The 13,345-nt window shown below is 34.4% G+C and overlaps 1 protein-coding gene across 2 annotated transcripts in view; it reads left to right on the forward strand.

Annotated features, from left to right (window-relative positions):
* Window positions 1-13,345, forward strand: part of JAKMIP1 (janus kinase and microtubule interacting protein 1) — a 144,403-nt gene that overhangs the window by 97,258 nt on the left and 33,800 nt on the right. Inside the window, exons 11-15 of one of the 2 annotated variants that reach the window (XM_040063921.2) lie at window positions 4,034-4,162; window positions 5,389-5,517; window positions 7,430-7,513; window positions 11,185-11,247; window positions 12,388-12,762. In XM_040063921.2, the coding sequence (XP_039919855.2) occupies window positions 4,034-4,162; window positions 5,389-5,517; window positions 7,430-7,513; window positions 11,185-11,247; window positions 12,388-12,561 (579 nt within the window). In that variant the 3' untranslated portion in view covers window positions 12,562-12,762. Of the gene's footprint in view, window positions 1-4,033; window positions 4,163-5,388; window positions 5,518-7,429; window positions 7,514-11,184; window positions 11,248-12,387; window positions 12,763-13,345 lie in introns of those variants that run through there. The other variant, XM_040063920.2, reaches the window with a different exon arrangement.

Genomic DNA, 13,345 nt, shown 5'->3' on the forward strand with positions numbered 1-13,345 from the left:
TTTCTGGCTGCCAAGAAATGACATATAAGCATGAAGGTAAGAAGTTACTAATGCATTGCAAGGAAATATATCTTGGATCATTTTCATCATGTTCAATTAAATCCCTTATAATGAGATATTTAAATGTAAAATGAAACTACTTTAGCAACAGAGAAATCAGATTATATTGAAATTTGCATATAATGTAGTTTTCGTGTCACTATTGATTTACAGTGTTCTAAACTTGGATGTTTATTGAGCACCATTCAGTAGAAGCATTAATACTTGAATTATAAAGACCTAATACATAATTTTACTTTAAAATTATGTGAAAACATCACTAGAAATCCACATGAAAAATACTTGCTTTTAAATCCATGGCAGTAGTCAATGGAAGTTAGAATTCAAATCAGAATTTTTTCAGCAATTTACATGACTATTTTCTCAGTTAAGAAGTTGTGATTTAGAAATAAGAAAAGTGCTAACAAATATAAAGGAATCTCTAAGTTGTTAATTGAGAATGTTCCCATTTTTTAAAATAAATTGAATGAAACTTGAATTAACATAGTTTATGTAGTTACTGAAATCCAGTGAGTATTGTGCATTTCTGTATACTTTTCAGAAACCATTGTGGTTCAGCTTTTGAGCCATGTGTGGAATCTGCCTTGGAGTTGATATATTTATTGATGCTTTATTATTTATTACAGTATTTATTAACAATTTTATGACTCACATGTCTTTCTTTCGAGTATTTTTTTTTTTTCCTCTCTCTACAGCTGTTCCCTTGTGAATTTTTTTGTTTTGGTTTTGCTGTGAATCAGTTCTTGTAGTTGGTTGTTTCAGATACTAGATGATCAACAGTTAAACTAGCTATTTTGTAATTATGTCATGAAGCAATCCATACATGTGCAGGTAATACACAATAATTAAATACTTTATCTCTATTGCTATGGAAAACTTATCTGCTCCACAGAATGATAAATATACAGCTTTTCTAAAAAGGAAGGCGTCTTAAAAAAAAATGGTTCACTTGTAACTCCAAATTACAGCCAGTCTTTATAACATTTAAAAGTTTTTGACTTTTAACTCTCCTTTAAGTGTCGGGGTTTTTTAGTGTGATGGGAAATGCTACTTTTTATTTTGTTTTCCAGAATTCCCTCACATCTAATAATTAAGTGGTTTATTTATTGATATGCATATTTTTCCCTACTTTTGCTGCAAGTGAAACATTTAAATGCAGGTAGCATTTTTCACAATATTGGCATTGCTCTAAGTATTTTCTCCAGCCTTTATACCTTTATTTATAATCAAAATCACTGTTGTTTTACTAATTTATTTTCATATCTTGAAATGGCATGGGTGGGTGTGTGCATGCAGGGTTAAAGGAAGACTTATATTTAACCTGACTTACCTAAAAGTGACTGTACAGCAGAGATGTAGCAAAAAAATCCCATAGGTATAGTAGGTTTTATTGTCATGTCTAACTAAACTGCTGCTGACCCTCACGGTACTGTGTTCTCTGTGCCATGTGATAAGAAATTGGAGATTGTTCTCCATCTTTTAGAAGTCCCTTCTGCTAGCCTTTTCAAAGTCAGGACTTGACACTTTGTTTACATGCCACCATCTTTACCTCCATAAAATGTACCTTCTTGTTCATGAAACTGTACCTGCAGGTCAGGCTGGAGTCAGGAAAGTGAGTTGAGCTGGCTACTCAGATTCTAGATTTGTCTTCCTTACAACTTGAAGTAGCACCATCTCTTTTGCCCTATTTTCAACTTCCAGTATTTATTTGTAGTATTACTGTTACATGGTTGTAAACTGCAAGGGTATTCAGTGGGGGAGAAAAGCTGGATGGGCCATCTCCCAAGGACTTGTTTGTTGTGGTAAACCTTTGTGCTCAGAGAGAGAATTCTGAAATGGGTTTAATTCAAGTGAGTAAATACATTACCTTTCTGGATAAGTCTCTATTTTTAGAATAGAGCTTAAAGCTATTCCCTGTGCCCTTTGTTTTGTTAAGTAGGGCAGAAAGGTGAACTGGTGAATGCTGGAGGAAAGGATTAAATTATCCCAGGGAACTGTTTGTCTTAAGCACCTTGGACATAGCTCTCTGCTTGGTTAAAGATCACAGTTCTTCCTGAACAAGGGAGGAAAGAGTAATGTCTTTCCAACACTGTAGCACTATAACTGTGATCTTATGAAGTCACAAAGTAGTGGACTGTAGCTTGCAAAAGGAAAGTTGTTTCTCAAGGTTGTTTGGAAGCTCCTTGCCTTTTGTGCTGCATCATATTTATGTGCATGCATATGGATAAATGTAGTCTGTTTAGAAAAGTCACAACTTTTTGGGTTTCTGAATGAAAATTTTTAAGCACTCTTTGAAGCAGTTGAGTGATTCAGGACATGACCTTGGAGCTGTCTTTGGCAGTTTGAGTGGAATTAGCTGTACTGTGAAACTATTACGGACTTGTTCAGCTTAGGAGTGATGAGGTCGTGACCTGGCGGACGTGGTGACCAGGGCTGCAAATAGAGCACGTGGTGTCGTGCATGCAGGCCAAAACTCACACCTACTGGTTCGATTTTTTGGTACTCTTAAATGAAGACAGAGTGTTTTGGCTGCTGCTGAGAGCTGTGCTGAACCAAAAGAATATAGTGAGCCTTATGGATCTTTGTGAGAAAAAGAAGACCATACTTAGGTAGATATACTGGAAAAATCTCTAAGGTTAGGTAGGTCTGGAAAACTACAGGGAAAGGTAAATATTTGGAAATCATCATGAGAAAGGGCATTATAGTTAAAACCTGTCGTTATCTTGAATTAAATTGATAGATAGATCACAATTCCACTCAGGCAGTTTGGCTTTGTTGAAACGTAGGATTCTCGATGTTTGGAATTAATAACAACTGATAACTTTTTTAATCCTTATGACTATTTTAATGAACAAGCTGTTGTCTTCTCATAGAAAACCTCTGATACATATTTGAAAAAAACCCAAACAGCAAACTGTGACATCAAGATCTGTGCTTCGATATCAAGCAGTGGCAAAACATACAGAGATTTTTCTTCATCTTCTTACAGCCACCTCTCTCCACTACCCTCTCTGTCTAGGCTGCTTCATAACCTGAATCCATGTTTCAGTAACACCCTTTTAAAAAATATTCTCGGTTTTCTTGCTTCTCTGAAATTGTGCTGGATTGTTGAAATAATTTTGTGGTGTAAGAAGTTACGCTTTCTATTGATTAATAACAGTTAAACCCCTTTTTTTCTAGTTAAATTTATAAACAAATTTTTTAACAGTTGAATTTCCATGGAAATTTGCTGCTTTCTATGACTGTTTATATAAAAAAATCACATTTTTCATGACTGATATTGTGCTCATTTCTATTAGCTACTAATTTTCTCTTAATTTTCTCTAAGCATGCATTTAATTGATAATTTTGTGTAAAAATTTTTAAATCTGCAGTGCAGTGCTGCTTTTCCCTAGGCATGTCTTTTTGGTTGGACGTAGTATTGGAGCAAACTTTTAGGGAAAAAAAAAAAGTGAATTATGATATTGAAAAAAAATAAATGGTTAAGCATTAATTTATACTTTAAAGTAGGGTTTTCCAAAATAGTTCTGTTTGTTTGTTTTCTTTTTGCAATTAGTGTGATCAATTAAATTTGTTCCACGTTGGTCTCCAGAATACTTTTTCTTCTTTTGGGTGCACGTCTTACATGTTGCATTGTACTGACTTTCTTTCTTCTGAATAGATACTGGATTTCTCTGCTGTGAATCTTGTAAAGAATTGTGTGATTATGGTAACTGGGTTTTATAGTTTTGCTAAAGCATTATTCTTTTGGTATTTAGCTCATCTCTGTTCTTATGTCCAATTCTGTTCTTGGAAGTTCTCCCACAAAGGATGTTGAAAAAATAACTTACTTAATCAGAGAAGAGTTTGCACTGGAACCTTTCTTGCTTCCTAAATACTAAAATAATCATCACAGAAGACCTTGGTTGCTGTTTACTGGGTCACTGGAGCTTTTCATCTGTTTTGCTAGTAACTAAAATACCTGATTTTTCAGAGGCATGTTGTGGAGACATTTTTTGGATTTGATGAAGAATCTGTTGATTCAGAAACTTCATCTGTAACTTCGTACAACACAGACAAAACAGACAGGACACCAGCAACACCAGAAGAAGATTTGGAAGATGTAAGTAGTAACTGATTCTTTCTTCTTTCTGCTTCTTGAAATCTAAATAGAAACTTTCAGCTATTGTACGTCATGAACTGTGAAATATTTGGCAGAGAATTTCTTTGGGTTTTTTTTTTCAAGTCTGGTAACATATACACTTGGCAATAAAATTAATAAGGTAATATTCTGCCTGACAGATCGGGCAGATATTGGGCTGAGAAATTTTTTTTTCCCTCAAACTCTTTCTTATTAGTCAAAAGAAAATGAATAGGCACATTGCTTTGCCTAAAGTCAATACTTACTGGACAATAGTTTGCCATTCAACCTTATAATTTATTTGGCTGTTTTGATACAATCAGGGTTTTCTTTCTTTGCTGACAATGCTCAGAGTGGCCTTTGCAATTCATGAAGGCTTAAATGATCATAGGTAGTAAACACCAGTGACGTTTTGTCTCAGCTCTGTGATATACAGTGCTGCTGCTGGCCTATTTTGGAAGATTGTCTGACTGAGCACAAAGCACGAATTAGGTGCTCTTTTTCATCTTTCTTTCTTGTTCACTAACTTCTGCCTAATGCTCCTCAGTCAGAAGAAGCTTCCTTTTTTCCTAGGTTTAGTATCTAATAATATTGTAATCTCTTTTCCTTAGAACTCAAGTTCCTGGAGCAAAAATTAATTAAAGTGAAGGACATTTCTTGTCCTCAGCAGTATAGGAAAGACCTTTTCAGTGTTGAAGTTAGTGGCACAAATTTCAAGGAAAATAAAGACTTTGAAAATACTTTGTTTTAAAAGAATAAATTTAAGAAAATGTCTTGCAGCTTTTGAAATACAATTTCTGTGTCAGTGTGCTTTACCCTGGCATTGTAGAGAAAAAGTGGAAGGAGGGAGGGATGGACTGCATGACAAATAGAACAAATCCCTTCTGAAGCCCCTGTGGCTCTAGAGTTGCTGAAGACAGTGTTGCACAAAACTGTTTCCTCTCATCTTTCCCCAGACAGTTTTCCCATTTCTGTTCATTGCAGGCTTACGTGGCAACTTAGACTGTCCTTGAATTGTGTGGTAGGCAGTCACTCATCATCCTTCCATCCTTTCCTTTCCACTTGTTTTAGGATTTTGTACCTTTATTAAGCTTTCAGATCTAGTATGAGTTGTGTTGCTTGTTATGTTTGCGAGTCTGTTTTCTATATAAACAAACCCATTATTATGTATATTTATACAAACCCACTTTTCTCCCTTCTTCATTAAGAGCACGCCTAAAGAAGAAGCTGAACTCAGGTTTTGCCAGCTAACAAGAGAGTACCAAGCTTTGCAAAGAGCATATGCATTGCTCCAAGAACAAGTTGGTGGAACCCTGGATGCAGAGAGAGAAGCAAGGGTAATTTTTTAACTGAAATATGAGAAAATCTGAAACAATTTGTAACAGCAGGAGGTATCTTTGCACGTCAGTGAAATGCAAAGCCCAATGTTTTTGAGGATTAGAGGATTTTGTAAGTAAGGTGATAATTTAGATTCATCTGGTGCAATCAGAACAAAGATGTCATTATCCTTTATTCTAGCATGTATAATATATTAAGGATTTCTATGCTATGAGAGTGATAATACATTTGAACCTGCAATTTGGGTGGTGACATGATGGATTTTAAATGAATCACGGGATAGGTTGTTACAAGTACTTAGGTACTTCCATCATATGGAAGTACCTAAGTACTTGTAACAACCTATCCTGTGATTCATTGAAATATATTATATATTAATTTTTAATATATGGTACCTAAGCACCATATATTAAAAATCTGAGCCAAATCTGAATCAAAAATCTGAACCAAATCTTAGTTCTGGCTCTCTGGAATGCAGTTTTCCACAACAGGAAGTGGGGGCTCCTGATAGACGTCAAGTTGAACATGAGCCGGCAGTTAAAAAAAACCCTGACCTTTTTCCGTCTACACTTCCCCAAACCCCCAAAATGGAGAAATGTTAAATACTGTGAATTATTACATGTTACTGCCTTGTTATATGTGGCCTGCACTGTACTGTGCCACCACAATATGTTGCTAAGAACGCAGAAGAACAATGATTTTAATGTGTTTAAAACTCACTGGTGGGTAAGGACTCAACCAACCTACACTTCCTTTTTATTTTTTCCTGTGAAGTACAGTTCTTATAATAGTAGGATTACTGCTTTATGGCTTTATTTATTAGAGTTCTTAGCATTTAACAAAAGCCTGGTCAGTTTTGACGCTCTCTTTTTAAGTTGGACACTTAGCCAAGGAAAGCTATAAAGACTCTGAAGATCACTTCTCAAGACAGAATTAGGATGGGAGGCATAACTCCATCTACTATTAAAAAAGAATTTCAGGGGCAGTCATCTATTTGCCAATGATAAGATGCCATTATATTTTTTCTTTGCCTTCATGGGCTTTTTTAAATTTTATTTCGTAGGCAATTACAGACTACTTTTTTTGTAGACTAGGAAATTGTTGCTATCTCTTTTTAATGGCATTTTGGGTTTTTTTGGCACGTCTCTGCATATACATCTCTTGAGTGAGTCAGAAAGTAGCTTTTTGCATGGTTTATTTTGGTGGAATGAACATTTCCTATTACTTTTAGATGAGACTGAAAGTAAGCAAGGATCCAAAGGTGCAGGAAAAAAATTCCTGTAGGAATATATAAACTGCTTGGGTGAAAAAGTACCTGAAGTAGGGTGGAAAAAATGCTTGTGGTAGCTCAAGGAGCCTCAGTGGCTGAGGGTCTCCAGAAACATGCTTTGTTTAATATCCTTTTTTGTTTAGTACCTTGTATGATCCCGTCCCTTTTAGGGCATCACTAGATTTAGGGGGTAATACCCAATGTAGTGTTGTGGTGAGTGTAGTAATAGCATAAGTGAGGAAAACTGACCAGCATATGTTGTTCATAGGATATGTATGTTGTTTTGGGTCTATATATTTCATTTACCTAAAGGCCTTTTTCAGTGCTTAATGCAATTTCCTTTCTCCCTTGTCCCTTTTTTCCTAATTGCCTTAAATTACTAAAGCTTATAAATAGCTTCTTAGAGCTCTTTCAGTTTCTAAATTTATTTTTTTCTTCCCCTGGTAAGAACTTTGTCACTGAATATGGGATGTTAACATCTTTTTAGTTTAGGAAGGAAAAAATCCTATTGAACTGGCAGCTTCAAATATTTTATAACATAAGCACAAAAGCAACTATTTTAATAAAAAAAATTAAAAGCTGACTGCACAGCCCATAAAATAGTAGAAAATATATTTACTTTTGATTTCTCCCTTCCCCAGACTCGTGAACAACTGCAAGCTGATCTTCTCCGGTGTCAGGCAAAAATTGAGGACCTGGAGAAAGCTCTAATGGAGAAAGGACAGGTAAAAGGCTCTCTTAATGTCCTCTACCACATCATGTTCTCCGTTGCATGCAGTGGTGCCCTTGCCATCTTCATTGCTTACTGGTGTGTTGGTGTGAACGATGCAGCTTAATTGCTACTGCAGCATTAGATCGCTTCAATAAAGGAAAGGATTTTTCAGTCTAAGAAAATGTCATGACAGACTCATTTTCTAACACATAATACACTAAAGCACAGTGTCAAAATCGTAATACACTAAAGCACATTCTGTTCCCATTGTCATTTGGTGAAGGGCTTTCTCCTCTTTTCCATTTTGTTAGTATTTGTTATAAATTGTAATAAAATAAATATTCTGTATTTCTACTAGAGAATATTTTTGATGTGTACCAAAGAAAAATTTAAAAAAACCCACAACTCCTAGACACAGTAGAAATATGAACACTGAGCCTGTCACGTTGCTGGAAGTCACTTTTGGTATTACTCTCCTGGGTTTAAAGTCTCAAAGGGCCCAGTTGCTTTCAATTGCTTTCAGATTCCCAAACCATCACACAAAGTAAAATCAGGCCTTCAGTGTATATAATATATGTAAATACTCACCAAAGATGTGTCTACTGATGCATATTTAATATTGTCTAGGGCCCTCAGGAAGTCTGATTAAGAGTTAAGAACATGCATTTGCAAGTTGTTCAGTTGCGTGACTGCTAGAACACACTGTAGAAATTGGGGGGGATGTTATTTTATGCTTTATTGTTTGAACTAAGAATTTAAGGATGCAGGTAGCTTATAGTAATAAAATAAGATAGAGCTAGCTTTAGATACACTTTTCAAAGACTGATGATCCTGTAGCAGTTAAGACAACCTATATATAATGCCAAATGAATGATAACTTTATTTTTATGGTTTATTCTTTGTAAGAAAATTTTTCTGTAAGATTCTGTAACAATGCAAAAGTTTGGGAACCATATTCAAATTAAGGATAAAAATCATTTATGCCGACTTCCTCACAAATTGCAATTTGTTTAGTGAATTCCATGTAAATACCATGTTACTAAAAATTGAGAATATGTTATCAATCTAAAAATGATGGCCCACTGATCTTCTGGAAGAGGAAATGAAACCAAAGACCTCTCAAGCATCTACTGCTGCTATTTTGGTTTGTTGGTGAGAAAGATGTTGTGGGCAAATTGCTGTGTAGTTGAAAACGTTAACAAAATAGTTGACTGTACAGTGTATAGTGTAAGTACTGTGTATGTAAATAAGATAAATTAATTTGGATACCCATGTAAGAATTACTTCTGTGATTTTTCCTGTGAGAGGTCAAAAAGGTATATCTGGTAATTAGAATTTAATTAGTTATAACTTTGAGATTCAGAACCAGGTTTTCTACTTTGTATCTCTTAGTAGTCCTGAGAAGGTGAACTGGGATGTGACAAGAGCACTATGATGTTGTTTCTTGTGGGCTGGTTTGTACACTAAGAATTAGCTTTCCACATAGGGGATCACAATGTTCTCCTGGGAGCTCTAGCACCTGCTTGGTTCTCCTGACCTGTTGGTATTTACAGTCAACAAAATAAATGGTTGTGATGATAAACTGAATTCTTTGTGCACTACGTGATTATTTTTTAATATTTTTTTTATTATTACTTTGTTGTTTAGATGGTAGTGATGATGATTTAACAGTAATTGTGGAATGTTCATTCTGGGAGCCAGCCCCTAAATTGTGTTTGTAAAGGAAATAATGAATCAAAAGATCCAAGTGTATTATTTCAGAAAATTTCCTGAAGTCAATTTCAGAGCAAGAGATCAGAATCTTACTGTTAAAAAGTTATGTGAAGCATGATTTATAACAATTTATGTGTAATTTCAAAGTAACTGTCAATGGCTTTGTTAATCTCTCTTCTGGCTGAACCTGTCAGTATTCCCCCATAAGAAACACAAAACTCATAATCCATTTCTGCATGGTGCATTGTACATGGTACTTAGGCATGCATAAGAATTTTTATATTAAGTGAAGAAAATCTTAAAACATATTAATAATGGTAAATAATAAATATAAAAGTCTTGGAGTGTGCAATGTGGCAGATGGATGAATGCTCAGCTCTCTCAGTGACCTGGTGTGTAAATACAATTCTGCTGGAGTTCAGGTTTTCTCAGAAAGTGTAGTTGGACTCCATCAAGAAAGATGCAGAAATTTATTATCAGTAGAACAGATTGATCTTTTTTTTCTACTTGTGTGAACTGGAGTGGTTGAAGCTGCAGGTCTGATATAGCTGTTGAACCTTTCCATGTGGGTGCATTTACCATTTCCATGCATTGGATATTCATCCTAAGTCTGTGCTTGCTACTCTTCATTCGTAGACCTTAGTAAAATGCTAGTTAAATACTAAACTAGATGCCAGATTTTATTTCCAACATTTCTTTCATTTTCCTCAAAATTTTTTGACAAGTGTAATGCCTTTCAGTACTCATTTTAGTATGTTATAAAAGTAACATCACAACCATGAAGAGCTTATTTATTACATGAAATGCATTTTTGTGTAGGAGTGGAAAAAGGAAGAGAGCACAGTAAAATATGAAATTGTAGTAGAGAGTGAGTAGAAAAACTAAAATGTTAAAAAAATGCTAATTGTACAGAATATAATATTATAATACTTTAGATTGACATTTCAAGGATATTTAATGGGCTGAGTTATCCAGATTTCATTCGTTCCTTGTGCAACATGAGTGTGCAAATATCTTCCTGAATAAGAATGCACCATCCTTAATACCTTAGTAAAGGCATTTAGATATTAAATAATCATCCCTTGAACCTTGAAGATAATTTGATTAAGAGTTAGTATTGCATATTAAGTGTTAGATATTGTTTTAATAAACTTTTTAGAGCAGCATGAACAAGGTTATGTAAATAGTTTTCTCTACAGGAAAAACAAGAGCAAATTTGGCCGTTACAATCCATTAAATCTGGATGTCTAGCTGTGGCTGGCCATGAGTTTTTGTAGCTTGGTTCTTTAAAGGGATATTTGATAAGGCCTGTTGAAGCCGTGGAAAAACCTAAAAGGAAAGAAATTTTTTGGAACAAGTGATCAATTAGAAACAGAGTTTCCAAATGGAGTATGCAATGTCTTGCATCTCTTCCTTTCCTCCACAGCCTTGAGTTTCTTGTCATAAACACTGCCTATTCGCCAGGTTCTCAGATTTTTAGCAGAGGGTAATTAACTTTGTATTGCTGAAAATTCTTTTTGGTCAGTTGGGGTAATTAAATCATTTTTGTCCCTTTCTCCCTTTGGATTTGTATTGCAATACTTAAAATGGGATGATTTTGCAAGAAAGTTTCCAAACCTTTGCAATGGAAAGCAATAGTTTTGAGTTCATCTAAGTAGATAAATGTTTTTAAAATGACATAAAGTATATAACTGTGGTGACCCACAATTGCTACATGTAAAGATTTTAAAGTACTTGCTCTCTGGAACATACTAGGAAAGAAAAGACTGCTACAGGAAAGGAAAGAACTTTTATTTTCACTGTAGCTTAAAATGCTGTACATGCTTGAAATATTTATAACAAACTTTATTTTTCAATATGTGACCATTTTATACTTGAATGTAAAATGATGCCTGAAATCTAATTATTGTAGTCATTCATTTGTCTTGTTTAATAAAACACATGTATTTTCAATCCTCTGCTTCCTTGCAGGATTCAAAATGGGTGGAAGAAAAGCAGCTGTTAATTAGAACAAATCAGGAGTTGCTAGAGAAGGTAAGTGGGAATGTTATCATTATTGCCCTTTATTGTAAAAGAAATTAAATGCACTAAGTACTATAAAATCAGCATGAAATTGCTTTATTTCTCACCAGGAACAGAAATTTAAATAAAAGTCTCTGTTTAGAGTAGCAATAGTCCTTTATATTCTTCAGGAGTCGAAGCTGCTCTTTATTGTGGAATTACATGGAGAGCCACCAGTACATCCTAAGCTGGCTGAGGTTTCTAGTGTCCAACAAAATACACAGTTACACAAAGATTATTACTGTCCTGACCACTAACAAAATTGCCTGCTCCTCTCAATGTTTTTATAGTTTTTCCATACATTAAGTAATACTGATTGATTCAAGGCTTATGATATTAACTGTCAGAGCTGAGCATCTGCATTATTCTTTGTTGATAGTGGGAAAGTTGGCTAGTCAGCTTAAGAAGACAAAGAACTAATTTTTTTAATTAGTAGCTTAATATTAATACAATACAAATAAGATAACCAAATTTTAAAAAAAGTAGCTACAGCCAGGTTTAATTTATTTGGACACTTACATGGGCACTAGAAATGTTAAAGTATATTATACCAGATGTTAGACTTCTATTTAGTTACGTACAAAGAAAAAGATCTCCCATTTAAACTAGACAGTAGACTAAAGCTATTAGTTGGCATAATTAATAGCCAGTATTGAATTTCTGTTTTGTCATGGTTAGTACCCAAAGGCAAAATTCTGGAAAATTAAAAAGTAGTCATTAAAACCACTCCGATATTGTCTTATATTTAGTATAAAAAATAGGTGTCTAATTAGGCAAAGACAATGAGAACAGTCTACCCAAATGTTAATGTAATTCAGTTTCATTTGCTGGATTTTAAAAGAAAACTTCTACTGCTTAACTTATTTAGATAGAATATTCATATCACTTTTATGCTACTTCCAGATTATTACACTAAGAGAACATTGACCATTTTCTGCTGACAATTCTCAGAAATACCTTCTGATGTGCTGTTCCTTTTTATCTCTAAGACACATCCTGATGTGTAATGAAAAATGGAAATAATTAACAGTTTTGTCCAAAGCCCTGGCTTGTAACTGTGCAGTATCTTTTCTAGTGCTTACAGGGTGTTACCATGTTGTGTTTGTATCACAGATTTACAGATTGGAACAAGAAGAGCATCAGCTGAAGAATGAGATGCAAGATGCAAAAGACCAGAATGAGCTGTTAGAATTCAGAGTGCTAGAGCTTGAAGTAAGAGATTCTCTCTGTTGCAAACTCTCAAATGGAGCAGAAATTATGTTTGAACCCAAGCTGAAATTCCTGTAAAGATTACTGATGTCTGGTGCATGTTTAAGGGAAGTCACTTAGGTATCTATTTTTTAAATGTTGTATCTTGGGATAATGAAATTGATGCCAACTGCCTTAATATGTTTTGGAGAGAATGCTCACTAATGTTTATAAAGCTGTAATATAGCTAATATAAATGCATATAGTTTGGTTTTCATCTAATAAAATATTTTGTTTTGCAATATTTTGCCTTTTTTATTTGTTTCATTTCCATAACTGCTCCTTTCCTGCATGTAAAATCACTTGGTATGTATACTACAGCCTTGGCTGGCATTGATAAAATTAACACACCTTCTCACATCTTGCATGCAGTGATCTGACTAAAGATCTGATACATCCATCACATCAATGTATACTTGCTTTAAATTACATTGATTTAAGATTGACAACATTCAGGTGAAGTGAATTTATCTTAAAAAGAACACATTTTGATAGCAGCTTCCAAAGAATTCCTCTTACCTTAAATCCATTTTCTCATGGTTTAAAGCGATCATGGACTGGAAATACTTGGCTTCAGTCAAAAAAAAAGAAAAAACCCCCAAACCTCTGGCAATGCCAAAGAAAAGTGTTAAATTAGACATTCAACTTCTGTATGTTAAACTAATATGTTGCCTATAGCAAATAAATCCTATACTTTGCATAAATTAAATAAGCAAAATTATTTGTAATTAACACTTTGAACACTTAGCCTGTGATTGCAATTGAAAGCATTGGTTCTCATCCCCTCACAAATTGGGCTCATGTCAAATTTAGTAACACCAAG

This window comes from Hirundo rustica, chromosome 5 (assembly GCF_015227805.2).
Source record: "Hirundo rustica isolate bHirRus1 chromosome 5, bHirRus1.pri.v3, whole genome shotgun sequence".
Lineage (NCBI taxonomy): Eukaryota > Metazoa > Chordata > Aves > Passeriformes > Hirundinidae > Hirundo > Hirundo rustica.